The 19,245-nt window shown below is 35.7% G+C and overlaps 1 protein-coding gene across 7 annotated transcripts in view; it reads left to right on the plus strand.

The window, feature by feature from the left end:
• The window catches only part of LOC104309259 (sodium channel protein type 1 subunit alpha), a 94,934-nt gene extending 76,680 nt beyond the window's left edge, over positions 1-18,254 (plus strand). For 6 of the 7 annotated variants that reach the window (XM_054174890.1, XM_054174922.1, XM_054174882.1 and 3 more), the window contains 6 exons: positions 4,172-4,453; positions 11,919-11,972; positions 12,319-12,456; positions 13,941-14,045; positions 14,397-14,667; positions 15,016-18,254. In XM_054174890.1, the coding sequence (XP_054030865.1) occupies positions 4,172-4,453; positions 11,919-11,972; positions 12,319-12,456; positions 13,941-14,045; positions 14,397-14,667; positions 15,016-16,184 (2,019 nt within the window). In that variant the 3' untranslated portion in view covers positions 16,185-18,254. The remainder of the gene's footprint in view (positions 1-4,171; positions 4,454-11,918; positions 11,973-12,318; positions 12,457-13,940; positions 14,046-14,396; positions 14,668-15,015) is intronic. The other variant, XM_054174929.1, reaches the window with a different exon arrangement.
• The last annotated feature ends 991 nt before the right edge of the window (positions 18,255-19,245 follow it).

Here is a 19,245-nt window from a genome sequence, read left to right on the forward strand (position 1 = left end):
AGAATGTACATGCAGAAAAACATATGAAGTAACAGTTAAACAACCTCTGTAACCTTTGATGGACTCCTTCTAAGTTCTCCAATATGAGATCTGGCACATCAGATCTTTATGAAACCTTTCCTGCCTAGGCCTAAAATTACAAAGTTTACAACTTCCAAAGTGGAGGCAAATAAAGTACTTTGTCATTTTTAGAAGGAATAATGTTCCAGACATAATCTTATAAACTTCCTTTCCATCCCAAAGACAGTAACTTCCTCCTCATTTGCACCAGGGACAGAGTTTGGAACTTCTTCATGGAAGCTGCAAAAGTCATGGAAACAATAGATAAGTACAACTGAAGATTGTTACTGATTTGTTTACAGATTTCAGGAGACCCTGATATATCCATTAGTCAGGTCCAATGTAGGAATTCCTGGAAAGCCTGTGGCTACTGTGATGCCAGGATCTACTAAAACTATTTTGTCTTGGGAACTATAATGCATTATATCTCACTTAGGGTTTCACATAAGTGTCTCTCAGTAAGACTGGATCTAGTAAAGCTTCCTTACATTCTACTCATACATCCAGGATAAGCTGATGTTTTGCACAATCCTTATTTTATACATATGCACAACTCTCACAGCAAAACTATGGGAATTTTCCAGTTCCATTTCACTGTCTTCTTTGGAGAGTTGTCCACAAAAAAGATACAAACAGGAACTACAAAATTAATATTAGCAAATACTCATTGACATATCAGCCATCAGACAAGATAGATAATTAGCACTGCAGTAATCTTTTATCTTACATATACATCTGATTATGAAAATGCAAATGTGAAAAAAATTGTGTGTATATATGAAATATTGCTTTCTTCCAGAGGAGACATTATTTCCCACAATAGTTTATTTTTTTTTTTCCCCTGGATGAATATCAACTGAGATGTAAAGTAATCTAGAGCCCGTTTATCTTTGTGGTCACCAGGTACTGCTTGTCACTTACACTTATTGTTCCACCTACCTGAAGCTATAGGAATGTGAACAAGCAGAATCAGCTTGGGCTTTTGCAGTTTGCTCACTGCAGTCACCCCAACCAACAACATCCCAGTCTTGAGGAAATGCATAGGTAATTTAAACAAACAAACTAACATCTCTCCAAATAGCCTTTTACAATGTATTGGTATTATTTTCCATATCAAGGAATAACAGAAAACAGGTCCAAAATAACAGCCCCTTTTCAAATAAAAAATACATTTAGAAATGCATACTTCAGATTTAGATTTGAAGAATGAGCGCACAAGTTGCCAACCAGACATTTATTTGCTCGGTAGGAAACGCTAACTGATCTCTTTTCTGCATTCAATTCACTTTCCAATTGGTTCTCCCTTTTCTCTGTCTCTGTTGCTGTAACTGATGTGTGTAGGTGTTGTGTGCATATGGATGGATGCTATCTTGGATATGTAATTTTTAAGCTCATGTCTTGGTTATCCTGATGTACCTCAGCTTCTGGAAGCAAATGCTAAAAATGTAAACAGCAAAAACACTGATAAAGCAATAACCTCCAACTGTATGTGTAAAGAAATTAAAGATTTTTTCCTAAGGTGGACTTTACAGTCAGCTGAGGATCTGACCAGCATGTACAAATGCAGTTTTACATTATAAATATGATAGGGCAAAGGCTCAACACTGGTGGGGAAAAAAAGTATATTTAAAACCCCACCAAAACGCAAACAGAAAACGACTTCTAAAAGTTTTAATTTTCTTTTCTTCTTTTCTTAAAAAACCTTCCAGGGGGACTGGATAGCTCAAGGGGTTGGTAATAGGATACAGAGCCTTTCATCTCTAGGTCACCAGTTCGCATCCAGGCCAGGTCAGTAGTGACCAAAAATTGTTACCATTTGATGGGGTTTCAGTGACCTATATGAAATAAGTTGTTGGAACTGTTGTTGGAACAGTTGCTGAAAGCTGTTCTCTTCTTATTCAAGAAGATGTGTCTGATCTTTTGGCAGTCTTAGTAGCAAGACTGCATTACCTGTTCATCTAAAGATGCAAGACACAGTGATGGCTTTTTGTAGAAATCTTTCTTTCTACAACTATTATCAATTCATAATTGTAGTAACAATTATTGTAGCAGTTAGAATTCTGCTGCCTGTTCTGGATCTGTGCTGTGGTCCAATGGATCTCAGAGACATTAAAAAGTAACTGCTTTGGGCACTCATTTCATACAAAACCATTCTTTGTGTGAGCACAGGTAAACTTAACATATTTAAGTTGCAGGATTAAATTTCCTTCTTTCTTGATGTCTTTATTTTCAGGTTTTCACCAAGATTAAACAGTTATTCAATCAGTATAACACAACCAGAATATTTTTATGGGTGAAGCAGGGAAAAAAAAAGAAAAATAAAAAATGATAAGACAAGCTCTAGCTGGCCTAGAGTTCCAAAGCAGCAATAGTATCAAATACAGTGTCATAGATCAGGTCAGACTTGGAATCAATTCCAGAATTGGTGGATTCCTAATTTTTATGTTGTTCTCAGTTCTGTCAAGCTAAGCACCAACAGATTTCTTCTCCCCAGAGGAGAGTGAAAAAAATATTTCTCTCACTTCCTTGGAAGAGTTTCTTATTTTCAGAATACCACTGGGACCATGCTAGCCTATTTAAATAGCTGCCTATGCACACATCACTAGATACTTCACATTTTGTATACTAGAAATCTCAAGAAGCAAGCATGCTTCTTTAAAGTTATCACCAAAATTAGAAGCTGCTAAGAAAAGCAAAATTTTAAAACATTCATAATTTTGTAAAAAATAAAGATAATTCACTTACAGAAAGGTGCCATTTCTATTGTCTGGCAACAGATAACACCCTAGTAATGAGCAGGAAATATGCCCTGTAAATAACATTTCTGCCTAAGATCTCTAAACAGGTCCTAATTCCTGGCCATAACATTTGGAAGGAGGAGGGTGCTGAGTGACGAGTAACACAACCACAATACTCCGCTTCCAAAGGCCTTCAAGAGGCTGTGAAATACAGGTAGTAAGACTAAGCAGCTCTCTGAGCTCACTCAGAATTCTGTTGATAGTGGGGAAGATCACTCTGTGTTGCAGAAAATAGGGAACAAAGATGGTCTCAGACACCTTAATATACACCCAAAGAATCCATGCCAGTCATGTCCTGTTTTACTCCAATAGTTGGAGAGCCCTGCTATGTGTTTCATTTTATCTCCCTACAAAGTCCCACAATTGTCATAGAGGGGAAAAAAAAAAAGGTAAAATTTAAAATGAAAGATATCTTGTAAATGAGATCTGGTATTGGATACTTAGGAAGAAAATATTACTCAGCTATTAGCCAAGCAGATATCACACAAGTTTTGATAGCTCTGACAGACACATGTGATAAATTACTGTATATATCTGAAAAATGCACTTTTTGTCTACATGAGTAATTATTGGCATCTTGCTTGAAAGGGCTTCAGATGGAAACTGCCCCCCAAAAAATTAAAATGCAAAGTCAAAACCCCTAAATATGTCCTTGATATATGTCTTTCCTTAGATAAATGAAAGGTATCACTGGCTTAAACTCAATACATGAAACAATATGACTGGAGCTTGAAATAAATTATGTTGATCCAAGTAGACATATTGCAAAACTGTCTTGCTTTTCTATACAAAGAAATTAATCTTTGTTATAATCTTGCATGGAACAATAAGGCAATAAAGATACGTATTTAATTCCTGCATAATCTTTTTACTGTAGAGCTTAGTTTCTAGATTCATGGCATTTGTGTTTTCAGCTTAAGTTTCAAAGCTATGTTGATCAAATATACAGGTTGCCATTTTTCTTTAACCATTTTTAAGCTATAATTTCATGCATTTTTAGAATTTTATTATGTCTGTTTTTACATTTAACACGTTTGTCTTTTTTTTTAAATATAGAACACATTACTATAATGAGGTCTTTGTTTTTTCTTTTCATTATTTAATTTTACCACATATTTTCTTTCATTTCATGTACTAATGTTAAGTATTTAAAAGAACAGTGTAATGCTACAGTTATTCATTTACTGCTTTAACATTTGTATTATAAGTTTCTGAACAAGCACTTATTAAGCTTTGGTAAAACAGTATACAAAACTGTATTCTTGTAAATATTCTTACACTCTTTTCTTTTTCCCCCTGTATTTGTGTACTAGGTGGTTGTGAATGCCCTTTTAGGAGCAATTCCATCCATCATGAACGTGCTTCTCGTTTGTCTTATATTCTGGCTAATTTTCAGCATCATGGGAGTAAATCTGTTTGCTGGGAAGTTCTACTACTGTGTTAACACCACAACTGATGAAAGGTTTGAAGTCGACCAAATCAACAATTTTAGTCAGTGCGAGGAACTCATAAAAAACAATCAGAGTGCCCGATGGAAAAACGTGAAAGTAAACTTTGATAATGTAGGATTTGGGTATCTTTCTTTACTTCAAGTAGTAAGTGATCATTCTTTATATACCTCTTTCTGTTTATATGTGATAGTGAAAAGCAATTCTAGCAATGAAGACACAAAACATATTTACCTGATGATTTTTATCTCTGACTTAGTAATACCACTGCACTGATAATTGGTTACTCTTTTCACAGTAAGCAGCAGCTAGAGCCTACTAAGATGAATAATGTTCAGGACATTTGACAGAACAAGTGCTGTTCTTCCTATTCATAGTTTGCTTAGTCCTCCAGACCCTTCTAATATGAAAAGTTTCTAAAAGTATCTACAAATGGTATTCAGCTATCTGAATAGTTTAAGTTTTACTGTTGCTGAAAAACAAAAATCTGCACTGGGGAGATTAGGCCACATACAAGAATTCCAGATAGGAAATCTCCTCCCAGCGATGTGGCTGCCACCAGTGCAGACTTAAGTGATCTAAGAAGCAATTTCTCATTTGTAAGAGAAAAAATAAAAGGAAAAAAAAATCTATAGCTACTTTAATATATGAAATATTTTCCCCGCTATTTCTGTGCATAAGCACCTAGTAGAGTTCATTTAGCAAAACAATGAGGGAAGAAAAGAAGGGGGAAAATATATGTAGAAACATACCATAAATTTATCATTTCAGTAGCAAAAATTGTGCGCCCACAACACTAACTATCTTTGCATTCTGGAGCAGCTAACAATCTGAGCCAGCTTTAACCAAGGTGGGCTCTAAATTGTGTGCATTCGACAACCTCTATGGTTTTTTGAGGCAACTGCCTAATTCTGTGGAACCTGAGGTTTTGTTTTTATAGCATTAAAATCACTTTCCAGCTTTTATGTTGGCATAAGAAATCTCAATAATTGAAATCATGAGCATGTTGAAGTGGTATCAATATAGTCCTGCACACAGTATAAAACAATAGTTCTGAGCATTGTTAGCTGCCTCTCCCAGCTAATATAGCATCCCAACAGTGTGATTGATAACTGGCTATTTAACACCAGGAAAGATCAGAAAGGGACTGGCATTATTAAAGAAATAAATTACTGAATATAATTTGATTTTGATAACAAAATTAAACCGTAATGGAAAGACTTTAAGTACTTATTTTCTTGGTCTTCTTTTTGAAATCCATTGACCTAGAAACCCTTGGGGCCAGAGGGACAGAAACAAGAAACAAGCAACACTCTGTCCAAGTGGTTTGCAATTCTTTTTCTAGTAGTGATCTATTCTGCTCTGGAACAGGGGTAGCAGCAGGTACATTTACAATGATTTTGTGGTCATAACGACCACCCCTCAGCTGCTTGCAGTCATATATACTTCAGTGTCCCAACTATGCATAACCTATTTAATCTTCTCTTCATTGAAAAGCCATAAATATTTATTACATGAAAATTTTGATTCTTCACTTCCTGGATTGTTCCAGGAAGCAAATTGGAAGAAATTTGCAAGTTTTTCCCACGCTTTCCAAAGGAAAAATTAATCTAGATCTCCTACAGAGAGATCTAGATCTCAAGAGAGAACAAGCCAATTGTTTTTGTAGTATTTGCAATACAGAGATTTTGTATTGATATCAAAGGCTTGCCTAATGGATGGATTTTTCCTGTGTGTCTGTGACAACACCACTTACTTTTTCTGTATTGTTCAAATGCTTGTAAAAGCATGAAGAATTCTTTTCTTTGACATACCAGAGAAAACAGGGTACTTCTGTCATTAAAAAAGCAGACACTTGGCCCTGCATCTTTACGGTCTGGTAAGTAAGCTACTAGCAGTTATTTTGCAGTTATAGAATGATAAAAGCCCTAGGGCAGAAAAAGCAAAATATCAACTTAATTTTGAGTTAATGCAATGAAATATTCAGAAGGTTTTTCACCTTCAAGAACACAAGGAAGACCACAATTCTTAAATTTTTGAGATGCTTGCATTGCTTTCTCAGAGATTATATTTATAAACTTATTTTCTATTTGATATATACAGTACTTTGGATGACAATCTAGAACAGGATTTTAAAGCCATTGTGTTTATAAGAAACATGTGAAGAGGTACATCATAATCCTAGATTTCCTACCCTTCCCAATCATCTTATAGTAATAGCAAGGATGACGAAACACTAAGGTATTAATCAGAGGTATCCATTACTATGCCAGAAACAAAGACAGAGCAATTAAAACTTGAGTATTTGGCCTAAAATAAGGTACTAAACCTGGAAAAAAAAAATTAAAAAAACCCCATTGTTGCAAGTGAATATGCTTTTTGTGCACCCAGTGTGAACATTAATGGCCTAACATCTTCACGGTTATTTGAAAAGTCTGATGAGATTCCCTGCCTTAACCTCAGGCACAGACTTCTGTTTAGGTTGTGATGGTCCTGGGAAAATAACCCCATAAAGGCAAATGAGTTTTTTCTGAAAACAAATTCAGTGATAACTGTCAATGCATGAATTACTGATACAAGGTCCATTTTAAAAGCAGATAGAAAACTTCCTCCCAGTATTATTGCTACTCCTCATTTTACCCCGTCTCACACCCTTTGAGCCAATCAAAGAATACTGTAAATTCCTTCAGTGTTACTGGGTTATAGGCAGTACAGCATAATTTTTTATTTTCTGCACCGCCAAGATTTTTCTATCTGGAGTAAATACTACTGGAAGTAGTACCACTTTTATGATTTAAAAAAAAATCCCATGAAAGCAAGTCAAAAGAATTCTAAAACCTGGCACTGAGGACCTTACTATTGTGGGAAAGGCATAAATGAGTCCCATGAATAATTTTTGGTTTGACTCCTGAAACCCTTTTTCTGGTAGTATATGGGCATGTTCATCATAGACAACTCCCCTCTTTTTTAAAGGTAATACAGAAAGCAAACAGGTATTTCACACAGGAAGTAAAAAAAAAAAAAAGTCTGTGATAATTTTAGTCATAAATATTATAGGCTGAAAAAAAATAGATTGGAACTGTGTGGTAGTAGCTTTTTAAGCAACCAGAACTCTTTGATGAGATCTTGATTGAATTTCCTTGGTAGTGACAGTAAATGAATTTCTGGAATGTGGCACCTCTAAAAAGAATATAAGCTCATTTTCAGTTTGTATAGTAATCTTTTCAGTATACATAGTAATCTTTTCTTTGGAGGGGGGGAGTATGTTGGATAATCTTTAGTATTGACACCAATGTCAATACTCTTCCTGCTGAAAAATAGAGACTAACGATATACACCATTGATATAACCTAGATTTTGTTGATCAGAAGTTATTTTTCCAAATTCTCATGTAATTTGAAGTTGGTGTGTAAATATTCATGTCATTGGCCATATAAGTACACATTCTCCCTATATGAACTTTTTTCTTCTGTGATGCAGTATAGCTCATGTTGGTCTATGTGGATCTGCAAACTTCTTTCTTTCATTTTTTGGTCTGAAGTTGTTTGAGTATTTCTTTGTCCCTAAAGAAAAACATCAAAGCAGAGACAGATCTGCTGGAGAAATTCCTTTCACAATTTTCATGCATCAATGAGTGAAGAGGAAGAGGTCGGTGTACATAAAGAGACGTAGCATCTGCCCTGATAACTTTATGGCCTTATGCCTTTTTAACTTGAACCTAGTGTTTGGATTCTTTGGTAAGTAAGAAACCCCTTTGGAGGTTTGCTTTTATCCTGCTGGTAAGCGTGCGTCTTGCTTACCAGGATAAAATGTGGAAAACTAGCGGGGCTTAAAGCACAATGTGACATTATTCTGCTGTTACTAACATAAATCATAGCATGGTAGGGGTTGGAAAGGACCTTTGGAGATCATCTTGTTCAACCCCCCCTGCTAATGCACGTATGCCTAGATCAGGTTGCACAGGAACACATCTAAGAGGGTTCTGAAGGTCTCCAGAGAAGGAGACTCCACAACTTCTCTGGGTGGCCTGTTCCAGTGATCTGTCAACCTCAAAGTTTCTCCTTAAATTCAAGTGAAACCTCATGTGTTCTAGTTTGTACCCCCTGCCCTTTGTCCTATCACTGTCCACCACTGAGAAGATCCTAGCCTCATTCTCATGACCTCCACCCTGTAGATATTTGTACACATGTATAAGATTCCCTCTTAGTCTTCTCTTACCCAGGCCTCTCAGCCTCTCCTCATAAGAGAGATGCTGCAGTCCCCTAATCATCCTTGTGTTGGACTTTCTCTGGTAGTTCCCTGTCCTTAAAAGGGGGAGCCCAGAACTGTATGCAATACTCTAGGTGTGGCCAATACACCAGTGCAGAGTAGAGGGGAAGGAGACCCTCTCTCAACCTGCTGATCACACCCTTCTTGATGCACTCCAGGATATTGTTGACCTTTTTTGGCCACAAGGGCATATTGAAAACATCTTGTAAATTGTTGCGTAAAATATCAGAAGGTGAATTCTAAGGCTGTAAGATTAGGATTAGTTCAAAGTCCCAACAGGCTAGTATTTTGAAGTCAAGATGCTGTTGTATGCCCAAAAGGGAATGTGAATCTTCTTGGTAGTCATTTCTGGTAAAGAAATGGAGTGGTGAAACTCTAGCATTACTTATAACTTGATCAGAATTTATTCAGCCGGGAAAAAAGTTTGCATACTTTTAACAATGGCAAAATACATTGAGGGATTTTTGTTGGTTTTTCCTAACTACATTTGAATCTGCATTCAAATATATATCTTTCAAATTTTCTTGGAGAAAAAAACGCATTTGAAACAGATGCTGTTTTCAGTTACACTGTTGTAACTATTGGAATTAATGGATTACACTTGATTTAGTGTCACTGAGAATACACAACATATTTTATTATTTGAATAAAAAACCAAACCACCACCAAAGAATTTGATATCTTAGTCATATTCCTGTGTATTTTCTATTCAGTATGCAAAAATGCCCAAATAATAAGTTCCTTCTGGTACAGAAAATGTGTTTCAGATAAATTTCAGCCTAACATAAGCAGGCCTAAGCTTCTGCTGAATACAGTAGAAATATCACTCTTTCACTAAATGTGATGTCTTGACACCAAACCTCCAGTTCCATTATTTACTACTTTTCATACAGCAAAGTTCTCAACAAGTGGAAATCATACACTGATTCCTACTGACTTTCAGAATGGATTTAGAATAAAGCAAGTAATATGATGAGGGAATATATTTTATTATTACAATTACTTAATTGGATTTTAGGAGGTTTTTTCTGTTTCCTCAATAATGGTAAAATGTTATGGTTTTGTGAAACTCTGGAAAATACACATTTGACTTTCGATATTTTGAACTACAGGATAGTAACATGTTGTATTCATATTTTTTTCACCTTCACATACTTTTCATATTGCCTTTTAAATAATTAATACTACTAATAAAGCTCAGTTCTTCAGCTCTATTTCTTAGTGCCAGCTGAAACTCCTGTCCATTTATAATGGAGTACTTTACTGATAATGGTAAATCTTACGATTTTTAAATCAGTCTGTTTTTTTCCCATTGACTCTAGTTAGTCTAGGCTACAGCAATAAATTAAAAAACACCCACAATAATTTCACCTTGCTTGGAGTGATATGCAAGGAGCATCATGTGTCTGAATCTGAGGCAACAGCACATACTTTGCAGAAGAGCCAGTCCATCATTTATAGTATCTTTCTGACATAAAGGTATGCCCATTATTTTAACTTAGTCTTTCAGGTTGAAGTGCTGATTTCAACCTAAGTTATGATATTCCCCAAAGTGCAAATATTGTATCAAGACAGAAAGAAATCTAGTGCTCAGTAAACTACCGAGTCCAGTTTTCATTGCTATTTCAAGAGAAGAACTAGTGGAAGAAATCTCAGAAGAAAATACTGAAAATTATCAGAGTTCTGAAAAACAAGATATACATGGAAAGACTGAAGAAACAGTGAGCACAGCCTAAAGAAGAAAGGCAAGAACAATTAGATTGCAAACAAATCAAAGGCACTGCATAAAGGCACTGCATGCTCTCTTCCCAGTTACTTAATGATTACAACAAACAATGCTCTAAAATGGCAACAGAAGGATTAAGACACTAGGAAACAATGAAGACAGGTTGTGAACTGTCTATCATTAAAAGTCTCTGAGAATAATTTAAATGTATGTTAAGTACATAAATAAAGCTGATCCTACCTCTCCTAATCCCTTGCAGTGCAAATACTTCACAAGGATTTTATATTTTTCAGATGAGAATTCTACATCTTTCTGATTTATTGGTCCTCTGATACCATACTTTGATTTCACTATTAACTGTAAGCTGCCTAAACTTCATATTTTTTGTGCTGTCCCCAAGATGCGAAGTTGTTGCATACTGGATTTGCATCTCAGGATAATCATGCTCTTTCTAGTATTCCACTGTTTCAAAAGTGCAAGGGACCTCTTCTCCTTAAAAAGAAAAAAAATTTTAAAAATCATTCCCTCTCATTTAAATTTACTTCAGGATGAATTCAACTTCTTTGTCTGCTGTTACAAGCAAAGCTTTTTTGAAACCTTCACTAGAAATGAAACTGCAAGATGATGGAGACAGCAATAACCATAGATGAAGAGTGTTCCATTCCTGACTTGTTTCTGCAACTGGTTTCTATGGCAGGGAATATGAATGAATAAATTATATGCAATCATGTTCAGCAAATTTATAATAGAGATTAAATGACAGAGAACTATCTAATTTCTTTATTCTGGGCACAACTGGATTAAAACCAGGGTGATTTCTACTTGGAGATGTTGCCTAGTCTAAAAAGATCTAATTGCCACAACAGAAAGAAATATTTCCTGTTTTTATCACTCACATGAAGTGCTCTAGATTTAACCATCAAATATAAAATTTTGCAGGTTTTAGTCAAAGCAAATAGCTACAAAACTCACTAAAAGCTGCCACCTATGAGGCATATTAAGTCTCTGATGCACATAAAACACATCTTCTTACCAGTTTGTCTCAGGACGTATCTGAGGGAGCTAGGCTCTGTAAAACACAATACAACATATTTAAAGTGAAAATACAGTTACTAAATCAGGCAAAGTATTTCAAAGTAGAGAAAAATAAAAATTCTCATTGATAGGAAAATACCTTTTGTGAGCTGATCAATTTTTTTTTCATTCTCTTTAGTTGCCACCTTTCTGACTAATGTGAGAGGAAGGGATGATCCATAGAATCATAGAAAGACAGGGGTTGGTAGGGAAATCTGGAGATCATCTAGTCCAAACCTTCTGCCAGAATATCAGTCTTTATTGGTGGCAACTCGGTTACATAAGGCTATTTCTCAGCTATGTATAATCATGGTAGCTGATGTAATTTGATGAACATGTAGTCCATGAAAATGATCATTTATTATAATTCATTAGAAATAAGTTAATTACATTTGCTGCTTAAAATGCTATTATAGATACACAGTATTGTACCCAATGAGCAACTGTGAAGAAAGCCAAGAGACAAAATGATGTACTCAGTTGGAAATAATATTATGAATTGTCTTTGAGCTCCATGCTTAAACAGGTCTGTACTGTTTTCAGGCTACATTTAAAGGCTGGATGGATATTATGTATGCAGCTATTGACTCAAGAGATGTAAGTACTGTAAATACTATGAATTCTTTTTCTTCACATCTGTCAACAAGTGTGTATTTGCATATCTTCCAAAAGCAATCCATATCCATACAACAGAATGAAACAAAATTAAAATCATTAAAAAATTAATTGATTGAGATTCTGCTGTACAAATTGTGGAAAACTGAATGCAAACTGATGGATGCTGTCCATAATAGATGGAATGGATGAAATGCATTGATTCATGTTGACAGGAGCATTGTCCAAATACAAAACAGTAAGGACATTTTGTCCAAGGTTGCTGCTTGTTCAGTTGAAATTTTCACATGAAGTCTTAGGAGTGATATTTCATATTTTTTCTTCTTAGGTATTACAGCAACCCAAGTATGAAGACAACCTCTACATGTATTTGTATTTTGTCATCTTTATAATTTTTGGGTCTTTTTTCACCCTGAACTTGTTCATTGGTGTCATTATTGATAACTTCAATCAGCAAAAAAAGAAGATAAGTATTGTTTCATGTATTTTCTAAAGATACTCTAATATATTGCATTTTTTCAGACACAATATATACAAAATGTACCACCAATGTTTGTTCAAAATTGAAAAAGCTAAAGTATATTAGGATGTAAAAGCTTACAAAGTTGTAGTATGCATTAACATCATGAGATTTTACATTATAGTGAATGGGACAGACATTTCTGTTCTCAATGTCCAGTTTAGGCTTCCTCAAGTCATCTGTTTTTCCACACACACACAAAAAAAAAAGGGGGAGGTGGGGGACAAGCTATCTGGTTATGACAAATAAAGCACAATTTCATCATACTACTACAAATGCTCTTTTAATGATCCTAAATGTCCAAGTTCTACTTTGTGGTGCTGGATGATCTGAAACTCTACAGGAGTGTTCTGGGCCATTTTTTATTGTTTTGTAGTACAGATACAGATAATCTCACTGGTATAGATGGTCTGAGTATCAGATGCTTCTTCAAAATTGCTTTCTGTAAATAGATAAAGTAGTGAAAGCTAAAGAACAAAAGCAGCTATGAATTACTAGTTTAATTTTACCATACTGGACTTCATCAACTTTCTTTATGATACTAATGAGAAATGTTTGGAAGTGTCTTCAGGCTTCTCAAACACTCATCCATAAAAAGGCTGCATCTGGGTCTTTATGTCCATAAACATTCCTGAAATTAGATGTCTGTAAGTATATTTTTTCCAGGAAAAAACTACTTCAAGGTGTATGTGGAGTTTGATGGATTTTCATTCAAGCCCTCTCTACAAGAAAGTTGCTACGGACAGTGGATTTTAGTTAGGTTACCAGGAAAGATCAATAATTATCTCCTTATCTTTGCTGTCAGACTCCAAAGACCAGTTCTGACTTTGTTGGAACGTGGAACCTGATCAAGCTAAAAGCCTTAAAACAGAGCATTTTACTCTTAACAGTGTCAACGGTGCTTCAATCTTCAGCTCAGCTTCCCCAAAGTCTGATAATCCATCTTCTCAAAAACTTTCAGTTTTTGAGAAACTGTGAGTTCAAATGTTAATGTAACTGCTAAACTAGAGATACCTAAGGCAGTAACATTCATGTACTGGTAACTTGACTTAGTCTGCTTCCTATTTTTTTTTTTTTTCCTCTCAGTAAAATCACAGTTCAGAATTGACAGTATTGAGCAGCCCAGACTATTCAAACTTATCTCAGATGGTGTTTACTGTGTCTCTTCTATAAAAGATGTCCAATAATATTTGCTTGGAGATCAGGAAAAATAACTGCAAAAAAATGCTGCATTGCCATATTATATGAAATGCAGTACTGAATGTCCAGACAGCTTCTTGACTAAAGCATTTGATAGCAAAGAGATTTTTCTTAATTCAATCATTTATTTTCATTAAATAAAGACATCAATCAAGCAAATTTATTATTATGCATTTTTTCAAAACTGCATATAAATGTGATTATAATCAATTTTGATTTCATGTCTTTACTTTGGAGGTCAAGACATATTTATGACAGAAGAGCAGAAGAAATACTACAATGCAATGAAAAAGCTGGGATCCAAAAAACCACAGAAACCTATACCCAGACCAGGGGTAAAATTATTTATATATTTCAGACAAAATAGTTATTTACTAACAGCTTAGTTTTAATTGATGGAGAAAGATGAGAAATATGGTCATGTAAAAATTACCACTAACTACTGTATCAGTCAGTAAAAAAACAAAAATGAAAGCACAGTAAAAAATCTTTTTCATTCCCTTGCAACCATTTTCTGTATGAATATACAAACAAAGGAGACTGAACTAAGGCATTGTGTGCACCAATCACATTTTTATTGAAGTCTAATAGGCCTTACTGCATGCATTTTTCTACTTTCTTCTAGCAGAAAGGCAAAAGCAATTACAGTTTGTACTGGACATTTCTTTTTTTTCTTTTCTCCTCAGAACAAATTCCAAGGCATGGTCTTTGATTTTGTGACACAGCAAGTATTTGACATCAGCATCATGATTCTTATTTGTCTTAACATGGTTACTATGATGGTAGAAACTGATGACCAGAGTGAAGAAATGGAAAATATTTTATACTGGATAAACCTGGTGTTTATTGTACTTTTCACTGGAGAATGTGTCTTAAAACTAATTTCACTTCGCCATTACTATTTCACTATAGGCTGGAACATTTTTGATTTTGTAGTTGTGATTCTCTCAATAGTAGGTAAGTTTTGTTTATTAAACTAAAAAGAGAGTAAAATGAATATAAAGTGAACATTTACTAGAATAGAGCTAAAAGCTTGGGGTTTGCTGTTGCAAGGTTTACAACTAAGTCTTATAACTTTTCATTTTATCTAATAATTTACCTAACCCAACTATGAAAATGTTATAATCATTAAAAATATAGTGCACCTACAAATATCAACTTGTACAACAGAAATCATGCAAGTGGAATCTACAGAATATCTTTAATTGCTACAGAGAACCATGAACTTAACTATTTTTCTAAATTTCTGTTACAGAGATCAAGTGGTAATCTTGAGTTTGTTTTGGTTTTGTTTGTTTGTTTTAGGTATGTTTTTAGCCGAGATGATTGAAAAGTACTTTGTGTCCCCCACACTATTCAGAGTCATCCGACTTGCCAGAATAGGTCGAATCCTGCGCCTCATTAAAGGCGCTAAGGGCATCCGCACTCTGCTTTTTGCCTTGATGATGTCTCTTCCTGCTTTGTTCAACATTGGGCTGCTGCTGTTCCTGGTCATGTTTATCTATGCGATTTTTGGCATGTCCAACTTTGCCTACGTTAAAAGAGAAGCTGGTATAGATGACATGTTCAACTTTGAAACTTTTGGCAACAGCATGATCTGCCTGTTCCAAATTACCACATCTGCTGGCTGGGATGGTTTGCTAGCCCCAATTCTTAACAGTGGGGAGCCAGACTGTGACCCTAACAAAGCTCATCCAGGGAGTTCTGTGAAGGGCGACTGCGGCAACCCTTCTGTTGGGATTTTCTTCTTTGTCAGCTACATTATCATATCATTTCTGGTAGTGGTGAACATGTACATTGCTGTGATTTTGGAGAACTTTGGTGTTGCTACTGAAGAAAGTGCTGAGCCCTTGAGTGAGGATGACTTTGAGATGTTCTATGAAGTCTGGGAGAAGTTTGATCCTGATGCAACACAATTCATGGAATTTGAGAAACTGTCTGATTTTGCAGCAGCACTTGAGCCTCCTCTTCACCTACCCAAACCAAACAAAGTCCAGCTTATTGCAATGGATCTGCCCATGGTAAGCGGTGACAGAATTCACTGCCTTGACATCTTGTTTGCTTTCACAAAGCGTGTTCTGGGGGAAAGTGGGGAGATGGATGCTCTCAGAATACAGATGGAAGATCGCTTTATGGCATCCAATCCTTCAAAAGCTTCCTATGAACCAATTACAACCACATTGAAACGAAAACAGGAGGAAGTATCTGCTGTCATTATTCAACGGGCTTATAGACGTCATCTTCTAAAACGAACAGTAAAACAAGCTTCCTTTATCTATAACAAAAACAAAACTGAAGGAGGAGCTGGTCAGGGTATGAAAGATGAAATCCTTATTGACAAGTTAAATGAAAACTCATTTACAGAGAAAACTGATATAACTGCATCAACAGCAGTTTGTCCACCTTCTTATGATCGTGTAACACGGCCAGTCAAAGAAAAGCATGAAAAGGAAGAAAAAGATGGTCAGAAATAAAAGTAAATAGCAAGCAAAATCATCTGTGTGCAAAATAGTTCACAGCCTGTAAGGATCATCTGTTTGTGTCAACAGGACTTCTGCTGGAGGTCTATGCCAAACTGAAAATTTTTACAAATATACTGTACATTAAAGGTCAGTGCCTATTAAAAGACAGTGACCCCTTGTCAGTGACCATGACTGCAATATGGGGAAACAACCTTGACAGGAGGTTACTGTTCTCACTACCAGCTGACACTGCTGAAGAGGAGAGAAAAAATGGCTACTCAGACTGTAGGGACCAGTTAAAGGGGTGCAAACCAAGTATTTGAGTGTTTAGCATAAAACAATACGGTAATTCTATCCACTGTTTGCATTTCAACTGCCACATATGTCATATTTTTACAAAATATGTGTTGGTGGATTCATCTTATTTTTACTCATATGTTGTTTATTATATGTGACTATTTTTGTAAACGGGGCTTCTGTTGGGGAAGGGGTTTAAGTACACCTTTACAGGTACAAGGACCAGGTGTTCTACTACACAACTAATATACACACAGAAATGATTTGCATGAAGGCATGCTGCACTAATAGATCATGCATGAAAATAACATTAAGTCATGAAGAACAACAGATTTTTTTAGCACAGTGTTTCTGGAAAGGAATAACAGATTTTGAGGTGCTTAATTAATGTATTCATGTTGTCTTATGTCCAAACAAGTCTTGGTATGCCTGTGAAGTCCCCTGTAACTCACAAGAACAGTAGAAACAGGTTATTTTTTGCAGTCGATTAAGTTTCAGAAAGTGTAAACTTCTTTGTAGGTCTGGAGTCACAGATTATGTCTTTGTCAAACATCTTTCTGCATACAAATACTAAATAAATCTGCCTCAGCCCTCCAAATTGATCAAGAGAAGCCCGTTATAAAGTTTTTCTGCTTTATCCTGCAGTATTGTTTAGCCATCTTCAGCTCTCAGTAAGGTTGATGCTATGTACATGTTAATGAAAAGCCCTCTGCTATGTAAATAGTAATTTTTAACCTGTGGTGCATGTTTGAGCAAACAGATAGTGACCTTAGCACATTTATTGCATCAAATATGTACCACAATAAGTGTAGTGTGCAAGCATTCAACAGGTAAAATTATGTATTATCTACCATTATAGATAGTTTGGATGCTGTCAGTGCATGTTTATAATGCCTGTGCTACTGTTCCTTTGACTGTCCAGGATTCTTAAATATGGGAAGCCATATGTCAGAGCTAAATAAACTATTGAACAAGTCCTCAGTCCTCCATACCATTTAGCAATATTTTGCAGCTACTTAGGAGCCTATTTGGTTTACATTCTTTAATTTTCAGTGAAAATCATACAGTGTATATCCAAACTGTACAGACATGTTGAAAACTACTAAATCTGTTGAAAATAATGTTAGAATTTTATAAGCAACTATAAATACTGTAAAAAATTATTTTATTTTATTTTTCAGCATTATGTACATAAAACAAGAACTGAATTTTATCTTCAGGTTGATGTCACATCTTTTTTGTTACTTTCTGTCCACAGCACTTTTTCACAGAACTCCAGAGAACAAGGTATAACTAAGAGAATGGATAGCTGTAGGTTCTTATTTTTTACAATATTTGCAAACATGTCAGTAACTTCTGCAAAATAAGTTCGTAATTTGCTTCTAAAAACTTTAAGGTTTTTTTTGCAGTTGGCAAATGGTGTAAAGTTCAAATTGAATGTCTAAGCAGTGCCTGCATCATAAGTTTTCAAATACAACTTTTCTTTCACAGATTCTTTAATTGAAATTTTCTTATATTTACTCACAGACTGTTTGTTTGTTTGTTTCATGCTGCACTAGCACAGTTCTAAATGTTATCTTGGGTCCACAATATTTTTCACAAAGTAGCAAAACTGTAAAATCCAACACATCAGGACATTTTCTGTTTCTTACACAGGAAAATTCAATATAGATTACTTTTAATAAAATTATTGACTAATACTGTCTTAGTGAACTGCATGCAGGAAAATGCTACTATTACCCTAATTGATGCTAAAGAACATTACTAATGCGCCAAAATAATAAAGGTTACAATTTTTTATTGTATGTTCCTTTTGTCTTTATTTTCTGACATTAATGTATTTTAAAAGTATGTTTCTAAAACTACAGAATGGGAGTATACTGAAAACCTTTACAGCCAGCTATACCGTTCTTGCATGTAAGCAAATCCTTGAGACTTGCTTGTTAGGCACCAAGTCGGAATTTTTACATGTGTGGTAGACACTGAGTGTGGTGATTCTGTATCTATCTATTGTACTGCCCTGAGTAACTTCACCACTTCATGCAGCAGCTCCATACAATGGGGTACTCAACCATAAAATACCAGAGTTGTCTTGAGTGTCCCAGGAGGCTCAGAGCATTTATAGGAATGAGAACTGAGCATTCATGAGTTTACGAAGAGAAAATGAGAGTTGAAAATAGTACTGGGTACGTGACATTCACCAACCTTGACTATGAGAAAGGAGTTTTTCTTGCTAGCTACTACTCACCAACAGGCTACAGAACTTCTTGTATTCAAGTGCATTTACAAAAAAGGTGAATCATTGCCAGAGTGAATAATCGTTAGTCTGTTCCTCAGGGTCTTTTCCTCGGGAATTTTTAAGAATATCCCTGGAAGCACCACATTCCTAGAAGCTATTTTTATGGATACTGACCCAGAAAAATCAAATGCAGCCATAAAGTGCAGCTGTTGGCTATTCTCTATCAATTGCTTCAGTGCATTTCTGAAAATGTTCATTTCATATGCTTACATACATCGCATACGTTCATGAAACATATGAGGTGTGGGCCACTTAGTCGGAGGTGCGGGCCACTTAGTCGTAGGTCCAGCCAGAAAAGCCCCAAGCACGCAAGAGAACTCTCAAAGCACTCCCCGCAGCCCTGAGGCGGGGCCGAGCTCAAAGCTAGGCTCGCCCCTCCGGCAGAGCCGGCGAGCGGCGTCCAACGTGCGTTCAGACGCCGCTGCCTAGCAGCCAGCGCGGCGCCACCTCTCGTCCGTCTGGCCCCGCCCCCCTCCC

This window comes from Dryobates pubescens, chromosome 2 (assembly GCF_014839835.1).
Source record: "Dryobates pubescens isolate bDryPub1 chromosome 2, bDryPub1.pri, whole genome shotgun sequence".
NCBI classification, from domain to species: Eukaryota; Metazoa; Chordata; class Aves; order Piciformes; family Picidae; genus Dryobates; species Dryobates pubescens.